Here is a 22489-nt window from a genome sequence, read left to right on the forward strand (position 1 = left end):
CATTTCTGCTCCAGTTTGCCATTTGAGAAGTAGGCTTCAAGCCATGATGAATATTTCTATGAGTGGTACTTTGATCTGCAGTAAAGATCCTCTTTCTTATCTGAAGAAATAAATGCATAAACCTTTTATTTTTTTGCAATGGAGGGAAGGATATTTATTTGGTTATTTTGCTAAAATTAGAAAGAGAGCCACAGAAAACCAGAAAATTATAGAATACATTTTTTTTGTACTCATAACAGTGTTTTGTAAATTGTAGCATTTGAAGAGCTCCACTAGAAAACCATGCTTTAAGAATTATTTTAATGTACAATGTATGTTGTATTTTCCAGTAGCCTTTCTAAATTTTGTTTAATCTGTCAGTGGGTAGCAAATCTATTCTTTTTTTCACCCTTACACTCCATGGATTGGTATGATAGAAAAAGAATTCAGTAATAGTATTTTCAGATTAAAAACCAGCATTCTATAATAAGTCACCTGCAAGCATCTACTTATGTGACTTATTTCTTCTTTGAGGTATTTTCAAGAAATTTTATATATTGGGACTTATATACCATGTGTACGCTTGTGTTTGTAAATCCATACACACATTCACGTGTATTGTTCTGCACATTTTTCCTTTGTATGAACAGATACAGACCGTGGTCAGAAACATGGCATGGATGAGTTTATTTCTGCTAATCCCTGCAAATTTGACCATGCTTCCCTCTTTAGACTGCTTCAGAGGCAGACCTTGGATCACAGATTGAATGACTCCTATTCTTGTTTGGTAAGTACTGGCTGGAAGACAGATATAAAGAAGTGAGATATAGTTGTTACAAAGTAGTCCTTTCTTCCCAGTTCATTCAATAGCTGCGGTTGTAGTTGGAATAAAGGGTCCAATCGATTGGTTTCAAATTTGAAAATTATACACTTGCAAGCTGCTGCTGTGCCACTCAATAGAAAGTAAAGAGACCCAAACTGTCTCTGATTTTATCAGCTGAAATTTATCATGTCCTCTGTGGAGGTTTGAATAAAAACAGAAGGTTTTGATAATGGTAAGAGCTTCTGTGGTAGGATTTACTGACACCTGTACAGGCATTTTAAGGTACAAATGCAGTCACCTCACGTCAGGCATTTCACCTATCTTGTAATTCTTCATTCCACTGGGGTGTGAAGAAGGAAAAACACCAAAAGAAGGAAAGCAGAACCACAGGCAATATAGATATATGGGCATATATGTATTACCTGAATTGCAAAAAACAAATGGGAGTATAATTATTAAACAAAAACAAGTAAAGTTTGATCTCTGTATCAAAATGAATGTTTTTCACATTCAGAGACAGCTATAAAAGATAAGATATTGGCATAATGTGCTTCAGTATTTGTAGCTGCAGTTTCCTATATAACACTTTCTATTCTATGCTTTGTGGGGCTAGAAGTTGAGGATGGGGCAACTTCTGGTTTTGTTTTCAGCAGGGAAAACCAGCAACAATTTTGTGGAAGTCCGTCAGTTTATACACACTTGTTAAACAGGTTTGCGTGGGTCAGACCTTATAACTTCCTGAGGCTTTTTCACCTGATATAGTGTCTGAAATAGTGATCTCTCACTAAGGACCTAAAATGCCTTATAGCACATGTTTTTCACATTACTATCCCAACAGCAACAAAAAAGGTTAACTTTTTTTTATTATTTTTTTTTCATTGATCTGACTAGTCATGTAATGCAAAGATAATGACAGGGTTTTTAGGTTTGTTTGCAAGTGTAAAAAAGGCAAAAAAAAATATTTGATGACAGTTGTTTCCTTTTTAAAATACTACCAGATAAGTATGTATAGAAAAAGTTAAAGGACTCATTTTCTGTCCGTGGGTTGCACACTGAATCAAAGAAGAGGCCCGAAGGTACATCTGTACAAAGTAATTGGCACTCAAAGAGAAAATGGTTAGCTTTCTAACAGTGCATTGGGGTCAAAATCTTTTTTTATAATAATAATATAGTAAGACACTTAATACAACCTTGAAATCAGGAACTTTCAGAAGAGGTTAGGTGAGATACACAGTGCTATAGCAACCATAAAACAGATGCATTTCTTATTGTTCTTTTTAAAATTCAGCTTTTAATAAGTAGAATGAGTGATCATTTTTTGTTAAATTGCATATTTAACTGTATTTTTTAATTAAAAAAATTGGGAATATCAAGGTAGCAATAGAATACATGAGCGTACAAGTGTGATTTTTTTCTTTCCTGAACAGCTCATTTCCTATCATTTTTAGAAACAATGCATCCCTTTATTTCAATATATATAGAGTAACCACACATACAACTTGTAAAAAGAAAAACAAAAATGGGTAAGAATTTATATTAAGCATGGTTCTGTTAAATTACTGTATGACCTAAACTTCTTTAATTTTACATTCTTCTCAGTATTGAGGAGCTTCTTTTTTGTTGTTTTTTTGCAATTATACAATAAAAAAAATATGCAGTTATCTAATACTCTGTAGCATATAGTTGTTATGTGTTTTCTTTCTTCTTTCAATGGAATACTATATTTCCTAGCAAACACTGTGTAAACTACATGAGCCATTGCAACATGACTGCATATTAGTTTAAAATACTGAGTACTGTTCTGGGTGCTGTAATAAAGCTAAGTGTTCTCTAGAAACAACTGAAGCTCTTTAAAGGCGGTGGAAACATTGACTTCAAAGAAATTAATCAGGAGCAAATAAACCTATGAAATAACTTTGAGGTGTTCTTGTTTGCGAATAATATGTTAAATTCAAGACTTGGGGGAGAATATAAAATTTAAATTCCTGTCTCATGCAAGTCCTTTGGTAAAGTTAAAACACAGGTGATTTAAACCTAATGTGAATATATTTTTGAGTATTGTTTAATAGTATTTTGGCTGATATTTTGCATGAATATTAAACATCTGAGCTCGCAGAAGTATTCACAAGCAATAGGGAAATACTGGTCTTCAGCTGCTAAACTGAAGTTATAAATTCATGACTTGCAAAATCATTTTGCTTATCTGAGTTATTTGTGTATTTGAGTTCAGGTGTTCCTCAATCTCTCTTAACCATTTGGTAGGGATGATGAGAGGGAAATATCACCACAGTTAAGAAAAGAACAAATTAAATTGCGTATTTAGAACAGCTATGCAGTAGCTGTGGTTTTCTAAGGTTTATGTTTTTCTCCCTGCTGTTTTTTGGAAGCTCACTGTGCTATCTTTTTTCATACTGGGAGGCAAAGCAATCAAGGCATTTCTGGTTTACATTTCTACATCAAGAATCAATTATTTTTTTTACACTCTGCATTCACTCAAGAACTCATTTTGTGGTGGGAAGGAGTCTCTACTTTTTTCATGCCTGTGGCAGGATTATGCTGTTCTGGTCTCATCAAGACTCTGTCCAAGTAAGCCCTCAGTATGCCCCAGAATATCTAAGTATTATTTAAGGTCAAATCATACTCATCTTATTCAGGTGGCTTTTAACAAACTACCTAGTTTTGTATCTCTTTACTAGTATAAGTTGTTAAAAGTGCACACATGTTACATAAGAAACAGGATAAATGGTCAAATTGTGGTTCTCTCACATTAAAGTTGCAGTCACGGGGAACTGACCATCCAGAAACTGTGTTTTAACTGGCCATGTTAAAGTCCCTCACCATTACCCAAATGTTCTCTTGTAGCTTACAATTGATTACTTAAACAAAATTAAGTATTTTGAAGTGTTAGTTTATTTTATATTAGGTTTTGATATAATTGAACCTGTACCAGACTTTGGATGTATTAGCATGTTTCTGTAAACCATATATTTCATAGTAGCGGTAACTCAGAACTGCAAATAGTTTCCTGACATTTACTCCTTTCGGCAAGAGGGCTATTGTTGGATCTAGCTTCCAGTGCCATCAGCATTAGTCAGATATAAATCATTCTAGTATAAAAAGTTTATGTAATGCACATAAAAATATATGCTTCTGTTCTTTGATTTAAAAGCTGTGAGTGGGAAATCTCAAAATGTTGTGGGGTTTTTTGCCTTTCTCTTTCAGGGTTGGTTTAGCCCAGGTCAGGTCTTCGTATTAGATGAATACTGTGCTCGCTACGGAGTGAGAGGCTGTCACCGCCATCTTTGCTATCTCAATGAATTGATTGAACATTCAGAAAATGGTTCTGTCATTGATCCAACCTTGCTCCACTACAGTTTTGCGTTTTGTGCTTCTCATGTTCATGGTAACAGGTAATTTAATGGTATATTTTTAAATTCATAGTCTTAGGATGAAGCAAAAGTATTTATAGGCTCTTGCATTTACCAGGTAGGGAAGTTGCACGCAACAGAAATCAGTTCATGAAAGTTTCTTCAGGGGTATTGGAGGTTCTGTACAGATTACTGTAAAAAAAAATAAACTCCTTTCAGTTTGTACAGTCTTAATGCAGTGTGTTTTCTTGGGCATTGTATAGACAGGCTGATTCAAGACTAAAGGATACCATCCTGTTAAAAAGGTAGTCTTCTGCATTCGTTTGCGTTGTGTTAGTGAATGGTGTTTCCAGTGAACATTTTGAACAATTTTGAAGTTTAAGGGAAGCTTTGACTCTTTTTCTACAGTCTGTAGCTTGGCAACTAATCATACTATACTGAGTTGTTCTAGCTGTGCTACCACAGGGAGAAAAAAGATATTTTGGGAATGTGGTGTTCCCCCCAGCCAGGAAGAGCTAGGACACTTCTGGAATTCTTTCCGCTAAAGGGGTAGGCTGCTTCAGGAGCTGTTGGTCATAGTGATGCTCTTGGGTTGATGTCTTCCTTCTACTTGCAAGTGAAAGACTTGGAAAAAATTAAGTTGTTGCTTTGCTGTGCTAAGCACGTTCTTTAAAAGAAGCTTTTGCTTCATTTATGTCTTATTGCAAATTGTGAGGGAACTAGCTCTGCTGTTGAACAGGAGGTATTGGAGTTAGGATCATTGGATAGCTCAGGTTGGAAGGGACCTCAGGAGGTCTCTAGACCAACCTCCTGCTCAAAGCAGGGTCAGTTGTGAGGTCAGACGAGGTTGCTCAGGGCTTTATCCAGTCAGGTCTTTACCCAGTTTGTAGTTAGTAACCCAGTGTAGTTTTATCTGTTGTCTCTTGTCAACTTCCCAGTAGCAGCTGGGGGGCTGCCATTCAGTCCCCCCTAGACACCACCTATTCTCCAGGATGAACAAGCCTAACTCCCTCAGCCCCTGCTCAGAGCAAGTGCTCTGCCCTCTGACTATCATGGTGGCCATCCACTGAGCTTGCTCCAGTTTATCCATGTCTTCCTTGTACTAGAGTGGGGAGTGGGGCAGGCAGTCTGTCAAATCATAGGACAACATGCACATATACCCTACTCTGCACACTAGTTTTGTAGACTGCTATGGGAAGTATGTTTGAAAAGTTCAAAGATAACAGGGGAAAAACCAATAGATCTCCTCCTCTCAATTGATCCAGTCCTGCCACTAGGGGAAAACCTACTCAGAGTCCCAAAAATCGATTACTGTGATGCTGTAAGTAAATCTCCAAAACTGAATCCTGGTAGGGATCAGGAGAAAGACAGGTTTTATTGCCAACATGTATGCTTATGTTGCCTTGCAACCAGTCAGTCACAGAGGCCGTTTTACTTGTCCTCGAGCCAGTGAAGAAGGGACAATCCTTAAAAAGGATATTGTTTCCTTCACTGGCTCAGACAAAGCCTTATCTGTGAGAACAGAAGCTGGACATTAGTGACCTGGGTGATTTGGTAGTGGAAGATTAACATTATGTAATCCTTGATAATAATATCCAAAATTAAAATGGTTTTGAATGTACCTGAAATCTTAACATTCATACTGGTAAGTTAGGAGATTTTCTGGCTTTTACTTGGTAACCTATTCTCTGTAAAAGCATGCTTCTTTTGTCAGTTCCTGAAGAACCTGACACATTCGTATTTCCTATTGAGTCTAAGTCTTTGTTGTTCTAGCCTTTTCATTACTGGTTTCAACCTAACAAGACAAATATACAGTGATAATTGCTCAAACTTATTTCAAGAATTCAAAAGAAAGGTAGATACATTTCTTTTTATTTCATAATTTAAGTGAAGGACAACAGTGCGTGCAGTGCATGAAAATATCTCAGGGAGCACATCATTTACACAGTGGTAAGCACTCTGTTTGTATTCTGTCTATTTCTTCTGTACAGATATTCTCTGAATAGCATTATGAGTGTTTTAGGAATAAAAGAAGTGTTGAACAGAGAGGGTCTGACTAGAACTGAGATATTGTAAAAAGGAAGAAAAAAGAAACATGAAGAAAGAAGAAAAGTAAGTCAAGGACAGAAGCAGACACACTCAGTGAGGATGACAGACACACATATATGCACATAATACATCCACTCATTCATCTGCTGCAGCACTAAGAAATAGTAAAAGGAAAAAAAGAATTTCACAGACAATGCACGACAGGCCAAAGTTCTAGGCTGATCCCTGGCATTATACATCTTAGTTTTATAAGTCAGGTTGAGAATTAGAAAGACCACAGAACAAAGACAAAGAGCTTTATACTCTGGGCATGATGTATTCAATTTATATTTCACCTTTGCTTCACAGAGGAATCTTAGACCTTCCACTAGCCTGAGAAAGATCATCAGAAATGATCCTGAAGTCAGGTGATGGAGGAGCATGTAGAAATGCAGCTGTATCTGTAGTTCAAATTATCAATTTCTTTTAGGCATGAATTTTAGAGTAGCAGGCAATCTAGTGGCATCAGTCAAATGATCAGATAAAGGTGTAACTCACCTTCATTTCTGGTAGTCTGGTGAGGAGAAACTCAGGCGCAAATCAGAGCAAATCTACAAAATATACTGGGGCCGTACCAGGACATATGCTGAGCGCACCAATGACTACATCCGATTTGCTAAATAAAACTGGTGAGGAAGCAGTCTCATACAATGGACCCCAACTGTCCATTAGTCATAGGCACTCTCTAAGATCCCAGCCATGGTTGTGTGATTGCATGTGCTGAATACTGCTCCCAATAAACACTATGAACAAGGCTGAATCAGCTTTGGCTCTTTGCACCCTTCATATGTCTCCAGAACTCCTCCAGCAGATTTTGAAGCCTTAGGTATCCCCTATGCTCTTTTGCTGCACCATAGGACTTGAAATATGAACTCTGTTTCATGCTGCAGGCTGTAATGCTTTTGCAGGCTGTAACACAATAGCCATGGCTTTATTTCAAAACACCTTGAATAAACACATAAAAGTAAATTGTTGTCCCAGAGCTTCAGGGACATTGCGGAGCACGGAGGAGACCTGAACTGAGCTCTGGTGCAGGCTGTATGTAGCAGATCTTGCCACCTGGTCTCAGGACCAGAGAACAGTCCCCAACTGTTTTCTTTCCTGAGGTGAAGATATAGGTAACAAGTTCTGACAGAGTTATCAAGCTTACTGGTACTTAGCGTGTGTCTTATGCCAATGTTGTTGGTTTGGGAACAGAAATGTTTATGCAGGGTCGAACACGATGTCCTGAGTCCTAGACTGAGGAATTTAAGCCTTTCCTTTCCTGCTGGGAAGAGCATTATGACTGGGCTAATGAACTGCTTATGTAGAAAAGGTATTTCTGCTTTTATGGATGACATTCTTAAGACGTTCTCTTCTTAAATAGCCAAAAAGCAAAATATTTTAGTAAAAGAATAGCCTTGCTGAGTGTTTAAACAAAAACACATCCACGTTTCTGAATCAATGGATTCCTTTTCCTCCAGTAAATAAAATCAGCTTTCATTTGCTGTGCTTCTGGTGCTATGTAACTTTACAGTAGCATCTCCTTTGGATCCTCTTCACAATGTTTTTCTTCTGAAATGTTCCACTATATGGTCCCCATCAAAGTCATTAGTTCACAAGTGAACTTTTCGCACTGCAGTTATGCCTATACTTGTGTATCTCTGGTGAAAGCAAAATGGGCAGAACAGGGAACTATAGGATATTCCTGAATGCTGACATTTCAGTCTAAACAGTCCAGGTAGGAGCTATTGTTTTCTTCCCCATCACATTCACTTTTGTCTACTTTTCATGCTGTGACTTCTATTCAGTCCCTCTTGTCTGAAATGGATGCTGGTGGGTATCACATGAAGTGCAAAGTGACTTCTTTCCACCTGCTGAGCTACAGACTGAATTGAAAAATTCAAAATTCAAGCATATTCCACGGTTATACCTTTTTCTATTCAGAAAGAAAGCTGATTTATTGAAAGTTCATCTATGAGAAGTGAAGGTGAAAGTAATGCTACAAAAATCAGTTTATACCCAAAGATAAATAGTTTCTTTTTGCCTTCATTTTGAAATCTTCAGAGCATGTGTGTTTGCATAGAGCAGTCATATTGAGTCAGGGTTCTTCTAAGCCAGTCAGTCACCTGTCTCCAGCATTGACCTGCTTGGAGTAAGAGAAGGGCGAGCATATGCAGTATTTCCTCTTAGTGCTCTTTCAGTCTCCAACTCTTTGTAGCTCAGAATATGCCTGTTCGGTAACCTGGAGTGAGTCTCTGTTTCAGGTACTTGTCCATTGCACCCCTGAACCTGTGTAAGCCCTTTGTACCCTCAACACCTTTGGCAGCAAGTTCCACGACTCAGCCTCCTCTTGCTTGAATAACTCTTGCTTTGAACTTGACTCCTACATGTCTCATTTCATTCTCTGTTGCTATTGGAAGAGATGGAAGAGAGACCTGTTTTTGATCCCTTTAGAGAACTTCAAGAAGATCGGAAGGTAAGATTTCTCTGCCTTATGGCATCAAAGCCATACAGACTTCTTCATAATAGATAACATTTACCCAATTTTCTTTAATTTTATCCTTAAATATCGTTATGTTATAGTTCCTTCTAATTTTCTGGGATGTATGTAAAGCTTACTGGCCTATAGTTCCCCCTACCTCCCCTGGAGACTTCTGATTTTTAAATTGATCTCACATTCTTCACCTCCCATTCCTCAGGAAGCCAGTTCCCGGTGAGAACTTTCACACAACCACAGGTGATTCAGTTCTGGCCCTGGCAACTTACTGCCATTCATTTTTCTAATTTGTTCCATAAGCTTTTTCTTAGTTGCTTTAATTTTGGACAGATTCTGTGCTGAAAATAAAGATATTTTTTTTTTTTTGCTGTGAACCAAGAAGGGTTCCAGCATAGGAGTCTTCTTAATTTCCTTCATAATAAACACCAGTGCAAAGAATTAATTTCATATCTCTGCAATAGTCTTACCCTCTCTGAGAGCTCCCTTTAGACCCTTGCCATCATTTGGCACTGTAGATTCTCTGATAGGCTTCTTGTTCCTATTATGCTTGGAGGAAATATCTTAAAGTGGAGTAAATTAACATATAAGAGAAATAAAACTATGGAAACTTGGAGAGTGCTATGCATTCATATATTTATTTCCATTTTTCAATGTTTTGCGCTAAGAACCATTTATTGCAATTTTACACTTTGTGTCAAATGATAAAAGAATGTTCAGAGAAATCATCCCTTTCAAATCTGGGACAAGGAACTTTGTAAAAATAAGGAAAGTATCATTACATTGCTCTGTCTCTTCTAATCTTTGTGGAGCTCCTGAATAGATATTTCCTTCTCTTCTGACTAAATTAACTCTAGAGTAAGGTTGTCTGTATCTTGCTGGTTTCGCCTTCATTTTCTATCTTTCAAAAACAATGTCTAATAAGATTTAATGTAAAATTCCAGAACTTAAGTCAGTTGTTTCGTCATTTATCTGCATGTGGTCACCATCTGACATAAAAGGCTTTGTCCAGTTGATCTCTTCCCAGAAGTGTTTTTTTTCATATGTATAATTTTGTCTATAAAAATATTTGAATACCATGTAGACTTCTTCTTAGATGGTTTTCCCAAGAAACGATTCCTACAGAATCACAGAATCATTCAGGTTGGAAAGGCCTGTAAGATCAAGTCCAACCATCAACCCAACACCACCATGCCCACTAAACCATATCCTGCAATGCCACCTCTACACGTTCCTTGAACACCTCCAGGGATGGTGACTCCACCACTTCCCTGGGCAGTGTATTCCAGTGTCTCACCACTCTCTCAGTAAAGACATTTTTCCTAATATCCAGCCTAAACCTCCCCTGGCACAACTTGAGGCCATTTCCTCTTGTCCTGTCGCTAGTCACTTGGGAGAAGAGACCAGCACCCACCTCTCTGCAACCCTCTTTCAGGTAATTGTAGAGAGCGATGAAGTCTCCCCTCAGCCTCCTCTTCTGCAGACTGAACAACCCCAGTTCCCTCAGCCGCTCCTCAGAAGACTTGTGCTCCAGACCCCTCACCATCCTGCTAGTAGGTTTTTGTGGAACCTTTCGGTTTTAAGCAGTTGAAAATGCTTCCTCTTTCTGCTGTGCTTATTACTCACTCTCAACAGCTCATGTTCTGTCTGTGTTGTAATGATAGCAGGTGCAAGGTCTTCTTTCACTGGTTTTTATTGTCAATTGGGCCTTCTGCTTTAATCTTAGATCTGTTCCAATGCTGTGCAACAGCCGGAGGAAGGAGCCTGAGATCCCTTACAGTGTGGATCTTTCTTTAGGGAAGTGTGTTACATTAGAAGTTATACTCCATCAGTCTACCAGCATCTTATATAAATTCTCTCTCATCTTTGATACAGCATCTAGAGACTTAATAAGTGTCTTTTGGTTTTGTAGTTTGTCTCATTTTTCCATCAGTCCTCTATAATGCAAATGGTGAGAGTGGATTTCTCATACTCAAAAGCATGTTTGTATTCAGAAGTCATTTGTTATCAGTCACCATTTCCCCAGAATAATGGAATGAGAAAATATACCTTTTAGGATTTATATGCTATGTGAGTTTGTGCTTCTAGATGAGAAGCAGTGTTCTCTGAAAACTGGAAAAAGTAGTTGATCCCTGGACATTTATGTCCCTTTTCTTCAGATGAATGTAATTTTCCCCTTTTCTGAGGCTCGTTGGGCAATGCTTAGAATAGAACTTTTTCACCAGGTCTTTCAGTTTTATGTACTGCCCTGTGCCAAGCATCTTGCAGCATCCAGTTCATCCTTCATTTTTGGAAGCTGATCCTCTCCAAGGTATATGGAGCACAGAGGAATGTAAACCTTCTTTAATTTAATCTGTATTCTCCTTTTTAAGTGATTCGCTTATGAGCATCATAGTCCTAAGCCTTTGATGTGAGGCCTCTCTAAATAGTTAAGTTTGGGGTTTTTTTAATTGTTGTTGTTCAATGAGTAACAGAGCTTTCTATATATTACTGTTGTAAATAGCCACAAGAAAGTTATCAGTAGTGTTCTCCTGAGTTCGAAGCTAGAAGCAAGGTTCTTCACCCTGTTGCAGGTACCAGGTGAAGCCATGTTGACCTCACCTTTGGTTTAAGGAATAATACTGTCCTGTGTTGGAAAGTGCTAATAACTATAATAATGTTATAATAAAATGTGTCCTCACTACAATAGTAACAGAGGCACATTTTTCAACATGTCAAAACAAATCTGCTTCTGAAAAGCCTCAGAGAAATTGTCAATAGAAAATTAATCACAATTCACACATTATTAAGAAATATTACAACAAAGTTCTGCATATTTAAGGGGATACTTGCCTTCTTAGACAATGAAGGAACAGCTAATGCTATTATATACTCTCACCTTCCCTAAACATTATAGATTGTTTTGTCATTAATTTCAACTGATTAATGCCCGTACATACCTTTATACTTCGGGTAAAATGTTATTATATTAGTACATGCTTAGCTTTCCAGTAGAAGGGCATTAATGAATCCCACCTAAAATATAACTGCATTGAAGACCATTAAAATTAACCTGATTTATCATCTTAATCTGTTTCAGTGGCCTTCAGAATTGGTCTTTTTTGTTCACTTGTGTAAAAGAGGGTATGACCTGTAAGCAGATGTAGGATCAGCCTGAGAAACACATACAGCAGAAGGCTCTATTGTGCCATTTTTTTTGTCAGAATGTTTGAAGAATAGTTAATATAAACAACAAAATGCTCGGTCTTCAAGTGCCTGCTGGTTAAAGCCACATTTAAATGCCACATGATAATTTGCTCTCTTAATTTTCTGTCAATAAAAAGATATCTACTCTGACTGCTTCTAAGCTGATAATGTAAATCATTGTTTTTCTTAGATTTGTCTAACATAAACCACAGACTCTGAAAAAGCCTTAGTTAATACAACTGTGTTTTAAAGGAAAATTGGGGTATTAAAGTTCTTCGATATTAAAAAGTCCTATAAATAGATAATAAAATCTCTACATCAAAATTCTAAACAATTTAATCTTCTGCTTACTAAGAAACAAGAAGTCAAACTTTTATCTTGCTAATTTGAAAATAGTCAGTTCTTTCATTTTATTATGCACCCTGCTGAATTTAAAAACAAGTACTCTTAGAAGGCACTGAAGTCTTCTAAAACAATTTGTTTCTGGGAGCCAAGATGATGTTTAAGTTTTGTTTTTGTTTTTCCTATGCCCTTAAAATGTAGTTTATTATATAAATGTCTTTGCTGAACTATTCTTCTTGTATTTTGTTTTTCATCATAATTTCTCATCTTTTTCTGGCAGATTCTTTTGGTCAGGCTTACTGCCCTCATCTATGTGTGTGTGTCACACACATAGGATATCAATCTGTGCATTCCTCTCCTCATACTCTTTTTTTACATGACAGACCAAAGTGGTGGTCTATGTTTATGAGGAAAGCTTACTGAAAAGACTTTAAACCTTTTTAAAAGACGCAAATATGCAAAAAGCACGAGTATCAATGATGTTCCAGAGGAAAAAAGAAAAGTCAGTCATGTTCAGTTAGTATTTTGCAAGGCTGTCTCAACAAAGTCTTGCTTAAGGTAACAATTCACTCTCTGAGAGGCCACTAGGAGAAGCTGTTTCCAAAGTTGAGGGCTGGAAACAATCTAGAGTCAATCCAGTGTCCATCACATCTAATTCCCATTGGAACTGGAATACCATTTTTATCTCATGTGCCATAGCTATTTACAAGGTTCTTAATCCTACAATGCATCAAGTGACCTCTGCAAATTATTACATGTTTTAAGACCTCTAGACATCAAAATATTTCTAGAGGGTACTCCAGGCCTGAAAGGATTGGATCAAGTGAGGAAAAACAGTCCATTCCCAGAGGAAAACCTAAATCCACCACGTAATCAGTCAGTTTTCCTAGAGTAACTGCAATCAGGACAGCAGTCTTGCAAGACTGTCACAGTAAAAGTTTCTTTAAAAATTCTGGTCAATGTCTATTATCTGTGTCATTATTTAAGTGTCTTATGGTCAAACAGCTACTTCTCACTTGAATTTACTAGCTCTAGTTCATAAGGTATTTATTTCAAATCTCTTTTGATATGTAAGTCTGAGGGAATTAAACAATTTGAGATACGACCAGAGACAACATTATGTCTGCGCCAGTTAGATTGTGATCTAAGCAGACAAGACAGGCCAATCAAAATCCAATTGAAAGAGTTCTCAGAAAATAGAAAACTAATACAAGTGAGAGAGAGAAGGCTACTCAGGTTTTGAGTGTTCAGTTTCACCTAGTTCTCTAATCCCAAAAGGAATTGTGAAGAGTAAGGAGGAAAAGAATGTGGAGGAAAGGAAAATTCACTCTCCCTTTACCTTCTTGAGAAGATAAAGTTAAAATGAAAACTTTTCTTAAGACAGTCCATCACTTTTCTTGGCTGAGTTCTCAAAAGAGAGGTCCTAGGCTGCAGAAAACTGAATACTGGTTTTGAATTGAAAACTGAATACTGAATACTGAATTGAAAACTGAATACTGGTTTTGAATTGAAAAAATCAAGTCCAAACCGCTATCCATAACATTTGGGATAGTGGGAAAGGTGCATTTGTTGTTGGTTTTAGTTGCAAAATAGTTCTTGCATGGTTTATGGATGACCTAAACCTTTGAAAACCAAATGACTGCTTGAATCTGATTTTCTTGGCAGGCACAGTAATTTGTAAATAAAAATAACCAGCTCAAACTAGTGCTATTTTATTTTCTTCTGTCTTTAAAGCAATTAAAGATCTAGAAGGCAACATTAGTGGGAATTTAGAAACTATTTATCTATTTTTTCTATCTCAGCTCATCTGAGAGTCAGGTTCTTTTTTCTCAGTAGTAGACAGACATTCCCAAGAGTAGCAAAAAATGATCACCAGCACAATATGTGTCTCAGAAATGTGTTGTGAAAATGCATTTTTATATTCTCCTTGTTGCAATAAGGCTAACAGGAAGAAAAAAATAATGATTTAGAGTTTGTGCTGTTTTCTAAAAGCATGTTTTCAAAGGATGAGTTTTTCAGTGCTATAGATGGTACATTTTTCTAACACCTTTTTGTGTACTCTTTCTTTTTCTTCTGGGACATTTGCTTCTATGCAAACATCCACTGAAAATATGTTTAACAGTTCTGAAAATTTTAGGTATTGTCAGACATGTTCTTTATGACAACAAACTCAGTGAAGTGACAGGTCCCCGGTATTTAGTGATCCTAGCCTTAGTGCAGGTTGACAGATACGGCATCCTACTGGCTCACCTTTTTCACTTACTGTTATCTGGACCCCTAGGTCTTTTCTGTCATATATATGACATGCTTCAGTGAGGTTTAATATGACAGAACTATTTGCTTTATCACTCCAGAGCACGATCTCTCCTGACAATGAAATCAGACAGTGCAATTTACTTAAATTTGAACCCATTCCATCTGTCAGAAGGCTGAGGTAAAGTATCCTGGCATCCATCAAAAGAGAGAAGATAAGTTATTTGCTCTTTCACATCAAATTTATACAACAGTATACTGATGTGCCTGGTTCCTCCTATCTCCACCATATCTGATTTTTTCAGGCATTCTTTCCACCTTGGCTTGACAAATCACAAATATAAGTGATTTATAGGCTGAGAGAATTGTTTATGTCATGACCAGGTAGCAACTCATCCATTCTAGATTTAAGTATAATGCGGAAAGTTAAAGTAACAATTTAGCAAAAAAAATCATTCTACAATTCTTTGAACATTCAAAGAATGTTGTCTTTCTTCAGGTCATTATACTACAATTTTCTCAGTTCTAGAAAGAATGATACCATTTTGGAGGCTCTAGAGAATGTACAGGGCAGAGCCGCACTTCGTGGCAGAGGAAGCAAGCAGTAGCTGTTTTCTTACCCTGGAACTGGGAGTTAGGAGAGTAACAGGAAGTTTTCGGAGACTTCTTTTTAAAGTATGCTGTGTGCGGGGAGGTTGTGACTTGGCAAAAAATACCATTTGGGAAATGTGTATTTAAATTTCTTTAATTTTGTCATTATTTTAATATAAAGACATTAATAACACCTTTAGGATAAGACTCTAAGTGTGTGCTTAACATGCTTACTACAAGGCTTATTATTTATTATCGGGACTTAAATTTGATGTTTAAAAAAATTCCAGGGCTTTTGTTTTTTAAAGACTGTTTATTTGTTACATCCTTTATGCAATATTTATATAGAAGTCTTGTTTACATGCTGCTATTTGTCAGTATGGGATGGAAGATCAAAAATCTATGCTCACTCTAAGCAGGTGGATTTCTAGGTGTTGCCTGCTTTTCTCACTGTGGTTTGCCTCCCACCTTTATTTTAAAGTCACTTCCAGCCATATTGTACCTCTGGGAAAATATCTGGAAGATTCAAGGAGTTGAAATTCAATAAGGTCAGAGTAGGCCCTTCTATTGTGCTAATAGTACTAATTTTCTTGAGAAAGGATGCTATATATTTGGGAATGATTTGGGAGAAGTATATGCTACTTTGTGTTCATATTGAGACCAGGTAGAAACTTAGGACTTGAATTTAAAAGGTCAGCTCAAAAGTTAAGTTGTTTGTGTGGTTGCAGTTTGGTCTTTACTATATTCATAAGTTACTGTTTATCCTTCAAGGCAATGGGAAAGGGGAAAGGAGAGTAGCATGCGTGTTAACTGAAAGCTTTAAAAATAAAGATCACTGTTCAAAGAGGAATCGACATGAAGATATATCAACAATTATTAAATATTTAATATTACAGGCCAGATGGAATTGGAACAGTATCTGTTGAAGAGAAAGAAAGGTTTGAGGAAATTAAGGACAGACTTTCCTCCCTTTTAGAAAACCAAATAAGCCATTTCAGGTGAGTATAATTTATTCACTTAATACTAAGTTTTGTCTGGAAGAATTTTCTCATTATGGTGCTCAATTTTGGTCTTGAACAAGCAGAGTGAAAAGAAAATAGTCTACCTGCGAAGAATTTTTTAATACATTAAATGTGGAATAATTTATTTACACAAGTGATTGTGCTTAGAATTTATTTGTGTATCATGTGAGCTGTATTCTTTGTATGGCTGAAAAAATTTTGCAAGAATATAGGCCTGATTTTTGTTGGTCCTTTTAAACTTTAAGCTCTCTATAACACTAACTAAGAAAATAGCCTGTGTGAAAATGACTGAGCCATACCAATTTCTGGATTACTGCTGATCAGAAAAATTATGTAAGTCGAGAACATCTTTGATACATGGCAGCTAAAACTTTTTTCTGGATATCTAATGTCATTTGCTCCGTTTCATGATATACGTATCTTTCCTAAATCAGCAAAGGTCCATCAACCTCAATAAGGAGTTTGTCATATGTAAGGACTGTCAATGTAAGGACTGCGATAGCAGTAGAGGATGTTTAGGGAAGAAATACAAGAAACAAAGCAAACTTGGGGTGATATTTCATCTAGTGTCCTTCTATTTTCTAGCAATTAATGGATTATGAACCTTAGCATAAAATTGGCATCTAGACCACCAAATCTGTTTATCACACTAAGCCAACCTATCTGCCATCATTCTGTCAATCTAATCCTTTCTTAGAATGTATTTATATAAGTTTTTTGTCTCTGTATCACCTTATGACAACCAGTTTCAGTTTAAATAGTGCTGTGTGAAACAGCTTTCTTTTGTTCAGCAAAGTTGGCTATAAGTTTGTTGGATGCTACTCTGGTGTGATGATTTAAGTGTCTAGTAATCACTGGTATCTATCATGTAGATAACTAGGTTGCTTAGGGAATTTTTGAGCTTAGAGGCTCTAGCAGTCTTCACTTGAGACTTCGTCTTTGTGTTAAACTAGAGAGAGCTAGGATTGTCCTTGAAGACAATTACTTTTGGGGAAAAAATGATGCTCCCTTCCTTTTTTTCCTTTAAAGATTCTTCCCTGACACATTTCCTATCTCCTGTCTTCCATGGGATTAAATAGCTCTTGCCAGGGAAGCAATACAGAGCAGCATAGGACACAGTGCTTCCTACCCAGATCTTGGAAAGGCAGGAGGAGAGTACTGACAAGCAACATCATCTGTAGGGGGAAGGAAAACCTGTTTCTGTGACAATCTTCTCATGCTTGCTGCAAAGAAAAATGAAGGAGTATTGGGGCTGGGAGACCTCTGGCCTGTGATTGGCATACTTATGACCATATCATGTCACGTTTGTGGTAGAAGCACAATCACTGTAATTTCCAATGAATGTAATTCTTTTTACTGATACACAATGATGAGGTCAGTGAGAGTAGCTGTGGCCCCAAAAATATTGAAGCAGCAGAAGCCTTCTAAATATGTACAGAGAGGAAGGAGATAAGGGAACAAGAAAAGAGGCTGGGCATCTTCAGAATAATTGTGTTAGCCTTCAGGCCTTCATGTGCATGATACTAATTACAAAATGTATAATAATGTCTAAATAATTACTTGAGTTGGAACAAATAAAGGTAAAACCCGTCATGTCTGCTTACCTACACACTAGTGTATGTTGATGACCTTGGGCTCTATCAGTGACTATAGGATCTTTCTGCCTCAGTCTTGGTGAGTTTTGAGGGAATTCAAACAACATTAGAAACTCCTCCTTGAGAGCAATTAAACGTGTCATTCAAAGATGAATGCCTCCATCCTTCAGAGGACTCTAAGGTTTGCCTTAAAATGCTATTTAATCAAGACAGACAAACAGTGCTCTGCCAGGTGAAGAGCAATTATTATATATTTCTCTGAGCAAATATTAGAAATGAAAAAAAAAATAGGTGGAATGTCTGGATTTAAATGAGGATACCAGTATAATACTGGTAGAAGGAAGAATCAATAGTGCCCTGGAATCTGAATTTATAAAGCATATAGAGTCACAATATAGGACATCTTGATAAAGAATTGGCATTATACTTTAAAAGAAAACCTAGACTCAAATAATGTAAAAAGATCACCTGTATCATTAATTAACACAGAATAACCTTGGCTGTGAGCTTGCTTTCTTAAGAAAACATGGTATTAAAACCACTCCATATTTCAATCCATCAAAATTGTTGTGATAGCTGTGAAATGCTGAATATTTTGAAAAATACGTTCAGCAGTAAAGATTGATGCAAAGCATGCACTGAGTTTCTCTGCTTTGGCCTTACTGTCCCTGAGTGCCCTTTACTCCTTGTTACTGGGCAGTCCCACCATCTCCCAAGCTGGCTTACTGCTTCCACTGTTCTTTCTACTGTCAGTTTGAGCATCTGTCCTGTGTACATGTGTCCTAGAATATTTTAGAGGCTTTCATGTCCTCCTTGTTCGGATAGGTTTTGCAGTTTTTAAATGCCAGATTCTCTAACATAACCTCTTTATCTTTCTCATGGAGTCACACAGAGGGGGGTTTATTTGGGTTTTTTGACCACTTTTTTTTTTAATTGTGACATGCATTTGACTTGGGCTCCTACTTTTTTGAATTTTCCCGCAGGCTGCTTGTAGGTTTCTTGCTCTTTTGATTGCTCCTTTAAGGTTTTGGCTTTTGTTTTTCAAGTTCTTCGTTTTTTCATAGTTCCCATTCTTGAAATTGAATATACATGTACTGAGTGTACATGTACTGAATTTTTTTGACCTATTCTCTTTTGCCACGTTATTAAATTTTATTGGTTTGTGATCACTACTGCACAGCACCTCTCCAGCTCTGCACCTCTCAAACTATGTCCTGTTCACATCTGAGACCAAATCCAGAATAGCATCTTTTCTTGTGGGTCCTAAATTTGATGTCCAAGGAAGCAATTCAAAACTGTGTCCCAAAATATTATCATTATATCTCATCCAGATGAGACATTGATCAAGTGTACGTGTGTATAGTTGAAATCTCTTACTATTACAATTTGTCATCAATTTGCAGCTCCTCTAATCTCACTTAACATTTCCTAATCATTCTCATCATCCTAACTAGGGTGACAGTGATATAGACTTTCAAGGATCACCAACACTTTTTTTTTTCTGTAATATATTGGAACTTTTCTAAGCTTTGCCCTCATTAAGCATTGCATGCACTGATCAGCTGTCATAGTGGACAGTTTAACTGAAGAGTGTATTTCTCTTCCTGCCTTTTCAGAGATGTGCTGAACATTTGCTATGTCCACCTAGGTCACTAGGTCACACCCATGTGAAAAAGGTGCTCTCCCATGCCTGTTAGCTAACCTGCAGCTTCCAGTTTTAATAATCCCCTATGGCCATTTTAATTTTCATTGCTATCAACCTGGCTCCACTGTGATTAAGATGCAGTCTGCTCATCCCATGCTGGTGGCTCTCACCTAAAATATTTCACAGTTCTTAAGGTACTTAAACCTTTCCTCTGTGTCATCTTACCTACCCACTGAGACTCCAGATCCCTGCCTGCCTCTCAGGCATCAAGTGTGGAAGAGCCAATATTTCAGAGAAAGGTGCTGTGAGGGTCTTGGACTTAACCTCTTGCCTGGCTGTGTGAATTTAATCTCTGGAGTGTTCCTCCTATACTTCTGTATGTTGCTGGTACTAATGTAGACCATGAGTACTGCTCCTTCTCTGTTCTCCCCTCAGTAACTCACATAAACATCTCCTGAGGTCCACTACCCTTGTACTCAGCAAGCAACTTACTGCTTGATCCTCTTGGATGTCACAAACCCAATTGTCCATATGTCTAATAATTCAGTTGACCACTGTCACCATCTATGTCTCTCTATCCTTAAAGATCCTCTCATTTGTGGGAGCATTCTTGGCACAACTGGACAGTGTGAAATCGGCTGCCATGGGGGTTATCCAAGAGACTGAATTTCTCCTTGCCAGCAAGATGCTGCTTCCCTGCCTCCTCCAGCAGCACAGAGGTGGGACTCCTGAGTGTCCCTTCAGGCCTCTACTGTGAACATTTCCTTTTCTTTAAGCTGCTTGTCTCAAGAAAACAACTCTTCTCTGTCGGAAGCTCCTTGCACCAATTGCACACATAAGCTTGCTGCCCATGTTGTACTCATACATATTGTCTCTGCAACAAATTGAGTAACCCCTGTTCATTCTACTGTGGGACTTCTGTCTGCATCAGAAACTTAAAACTAGTTGGGTTTTGGAAGCTTGTTGTGTTATTTACATTGCAGAACATACCTGGAAGGAAGTCTTTGATTTCAAATATTAAGTATAATCAAGAAATGAGTGACATTTATTCAAAAACTACCATTAGAGGTTGATAGGAATAAACAGTGGGAAAGGCAAGTCAAGTATTGTGGAAATATACTGAAAAGGGAGGAGGAGACAAAACACCTAAAGATGTGTTCTGTTTTAAGATGATTTAATGCCTAAAGGTCATTAAACTGCTTTGCTAATTTGTTAACCTGTCCCCAAAAATTTTTAGCACTACAGTAAGAAAGAAACAAAATAAGGCAAAGCAAATACTGGAATTCTCACTGCAGGAACTCCTTTTTTGACCTTATTTACAGGGCTTTATTTTGGCTGGCCAAAATTTGTATATAAAATTCACCAGTCTGAATCCTTTTATCATTAGAAAAGATTTTACTATTGGAAAACATGAAAATATGAGGCTACCATTCTCAGTGAGTAATAATAAGAAAAAAATAATCTCAGCAAAGTAAAAAATCCTTTTTCCAATTGGGGATATCCCAGCAAGATTTTATAGACAGGATTAAGAGAGGTTTCATCTTGAGTTGCTTGAGCATTGTAGTCTCATTGAGCTGATATATTGGATCATTCAGTAGACAAAAATGAAAAACAAAGCTATGAATGGGATCACTTTTTAATTTACATTATTTTAGAGGTATCAAGACAGAAGTGGGTATTGTTTAAGTTGTAGCTGATAAAATTTAAGATAACATAAAATGCTTTTCCAAGCTATTTATAATATTATAGGATAGAATATGGAATATCTGCAGGCATTTTTATTCTTATATATCTCCAGAAACTTAAATATATGTCATTATATCCTTATCTTAATCCAATATTAAGACAAGATTTAATATACAGTGCTACATCACAGCTCCAGTAGCTGTCATGGCTACGTGAGAAACACTACCTCTTTCCAGGAAGATGACAATTAAGCTCATCAGAGACCATTAAATATTATTCATAGTTGAGAAAGTGGAAGTGGAAGTGGAAGCTCTTTGCCTTTTGTATTTTTTCTGTATTTAGGCCTGAGCCCCTCGTGGGCTGATGCTGCTGTACTATGTATATGCTCCATGGTAGACTGCTGAAGAGGCCTCCTGCTTTCGTTAGTACTTTGTGTATGAAAGTCTTCTGCCAACATAATTTAATTCCAGTTGTGTACAGTTACATCTCAAAGTAAATTCTTCACTTAGTTATTATGGTTCTGATAATTTTATCTCCTTTTTTTTTTTTTTTTTTTTTTTTTTAACTTTTTAAGATACTGTTTCCCTTTTGGACGTCCTGAAGGAGCTTTAAAAGCCACACTTTCATTACTTGAAAGGGTAAGTTTGAGAACATATTTTAAATTCTGCTTGAATACTAAGCCTACATTTTTCCTTTGCCTTCAGGCTGCTGAAAGCAGACTCATGTCTTCTCAGCTATTTTACTACTCGTTTAAGTGTTCACTGGGAGGTTTTTTCCTCAATGTTTTCCACAGAGAAACAGCTGTTTTCTGTAGGACTTATTTATTGAACTTTCACTTCAAGCCACTGTAGTGACTCTCTGTTTCTTTATAATTTAATGTTCACCCAGCATTACCTCTAAAGTAGTACAAGTCTAGTCTACAGCCCCCCTTTCCTGCTTTCTATGGCTTCTATGCTGATGATGCTGTCTGTACCGATATATAACATTAAAAAGCTTCTATATAATTCAAATAATCTTCCATAAATGTATAATCTGAGTCATTTTAAGAAGAAAAAGCTATATGCAGCAAAACTTTAAAGGACACATATAAATGTAAACTCCTGCCCAGCAAATCCTCTTGTATTGACTGGAAGAGAGACGACCTCGTAATGGTAAAAGTCTCTCAGACTTCTCATAGGAAAAGGAACTTTAAATTCCAGTGAAGATTCCAGAGGAATTGTATCAGCAGGAGCCCAATGAAGGTATGAATTGAAAAAAAAGCTTAGATCCCAGTCTGTGTAGCTCTGCCAAAATCTGAGAGGTCTGGTCCTAGGGAGTGTCAGTCATTCTGCACTGCAGAACACTTCATGGATAGAGATTCTGTCTTAGAAAACCTCTGCCATGTTCAAAAACACGTAGAAAGTCTGGGTATATATTTTTTCTTTCACTTATAATC

The 22489-nt window shown here is 37.1% G+C and overlaps 1 protein-coding gene across 15 annotated transcripts in view; it reads left to right on the forward strand.

Moving 5' to 3' along the window:
• Window positions 1–22489, forward strand: part of CADPS2 (calcium dependent secretion activator 2) — a 318208-nt gene that overhangs the window by 212310 nt on the left and 83409 nt on the right. For all 15 annotated transcript variants that reach the window (XM_059817284.1, XM_059817282.1, XM_059817293.1 and 12 more), the window contains 4 exons: window positions 630–766; window positions 4025–4212; window positions 16003–16104; window positions 21629–21692. In XM_059817284.1, coding sequence (XP_059673267.1) covers window positions 630–766; window positions 4025–4212; window positions 16003–16104; window positions 21629–21692 — 491 coding nt within the window. The remainder of the gene's footprint in view (window positions 1–629; window positions 767–4024; window positions 4213–16002; window positions 16105–21628; window positions 21693–22489) is intronic.

This window comes from Gavia stellata, chromosome 4 (genome assembly GCF_030936135.1).
Source record: "Gavia stellata isolate bGavSte3 chromosome 4, bGavSte3.hap2, whole genome shotgun sequence".
Classification (NCBI taxonomy): Eukaryota; Metazoa; Chordata; class Aves; order Gaviiformes; family Gaviidae; genus Gavia; species Gavia stellata.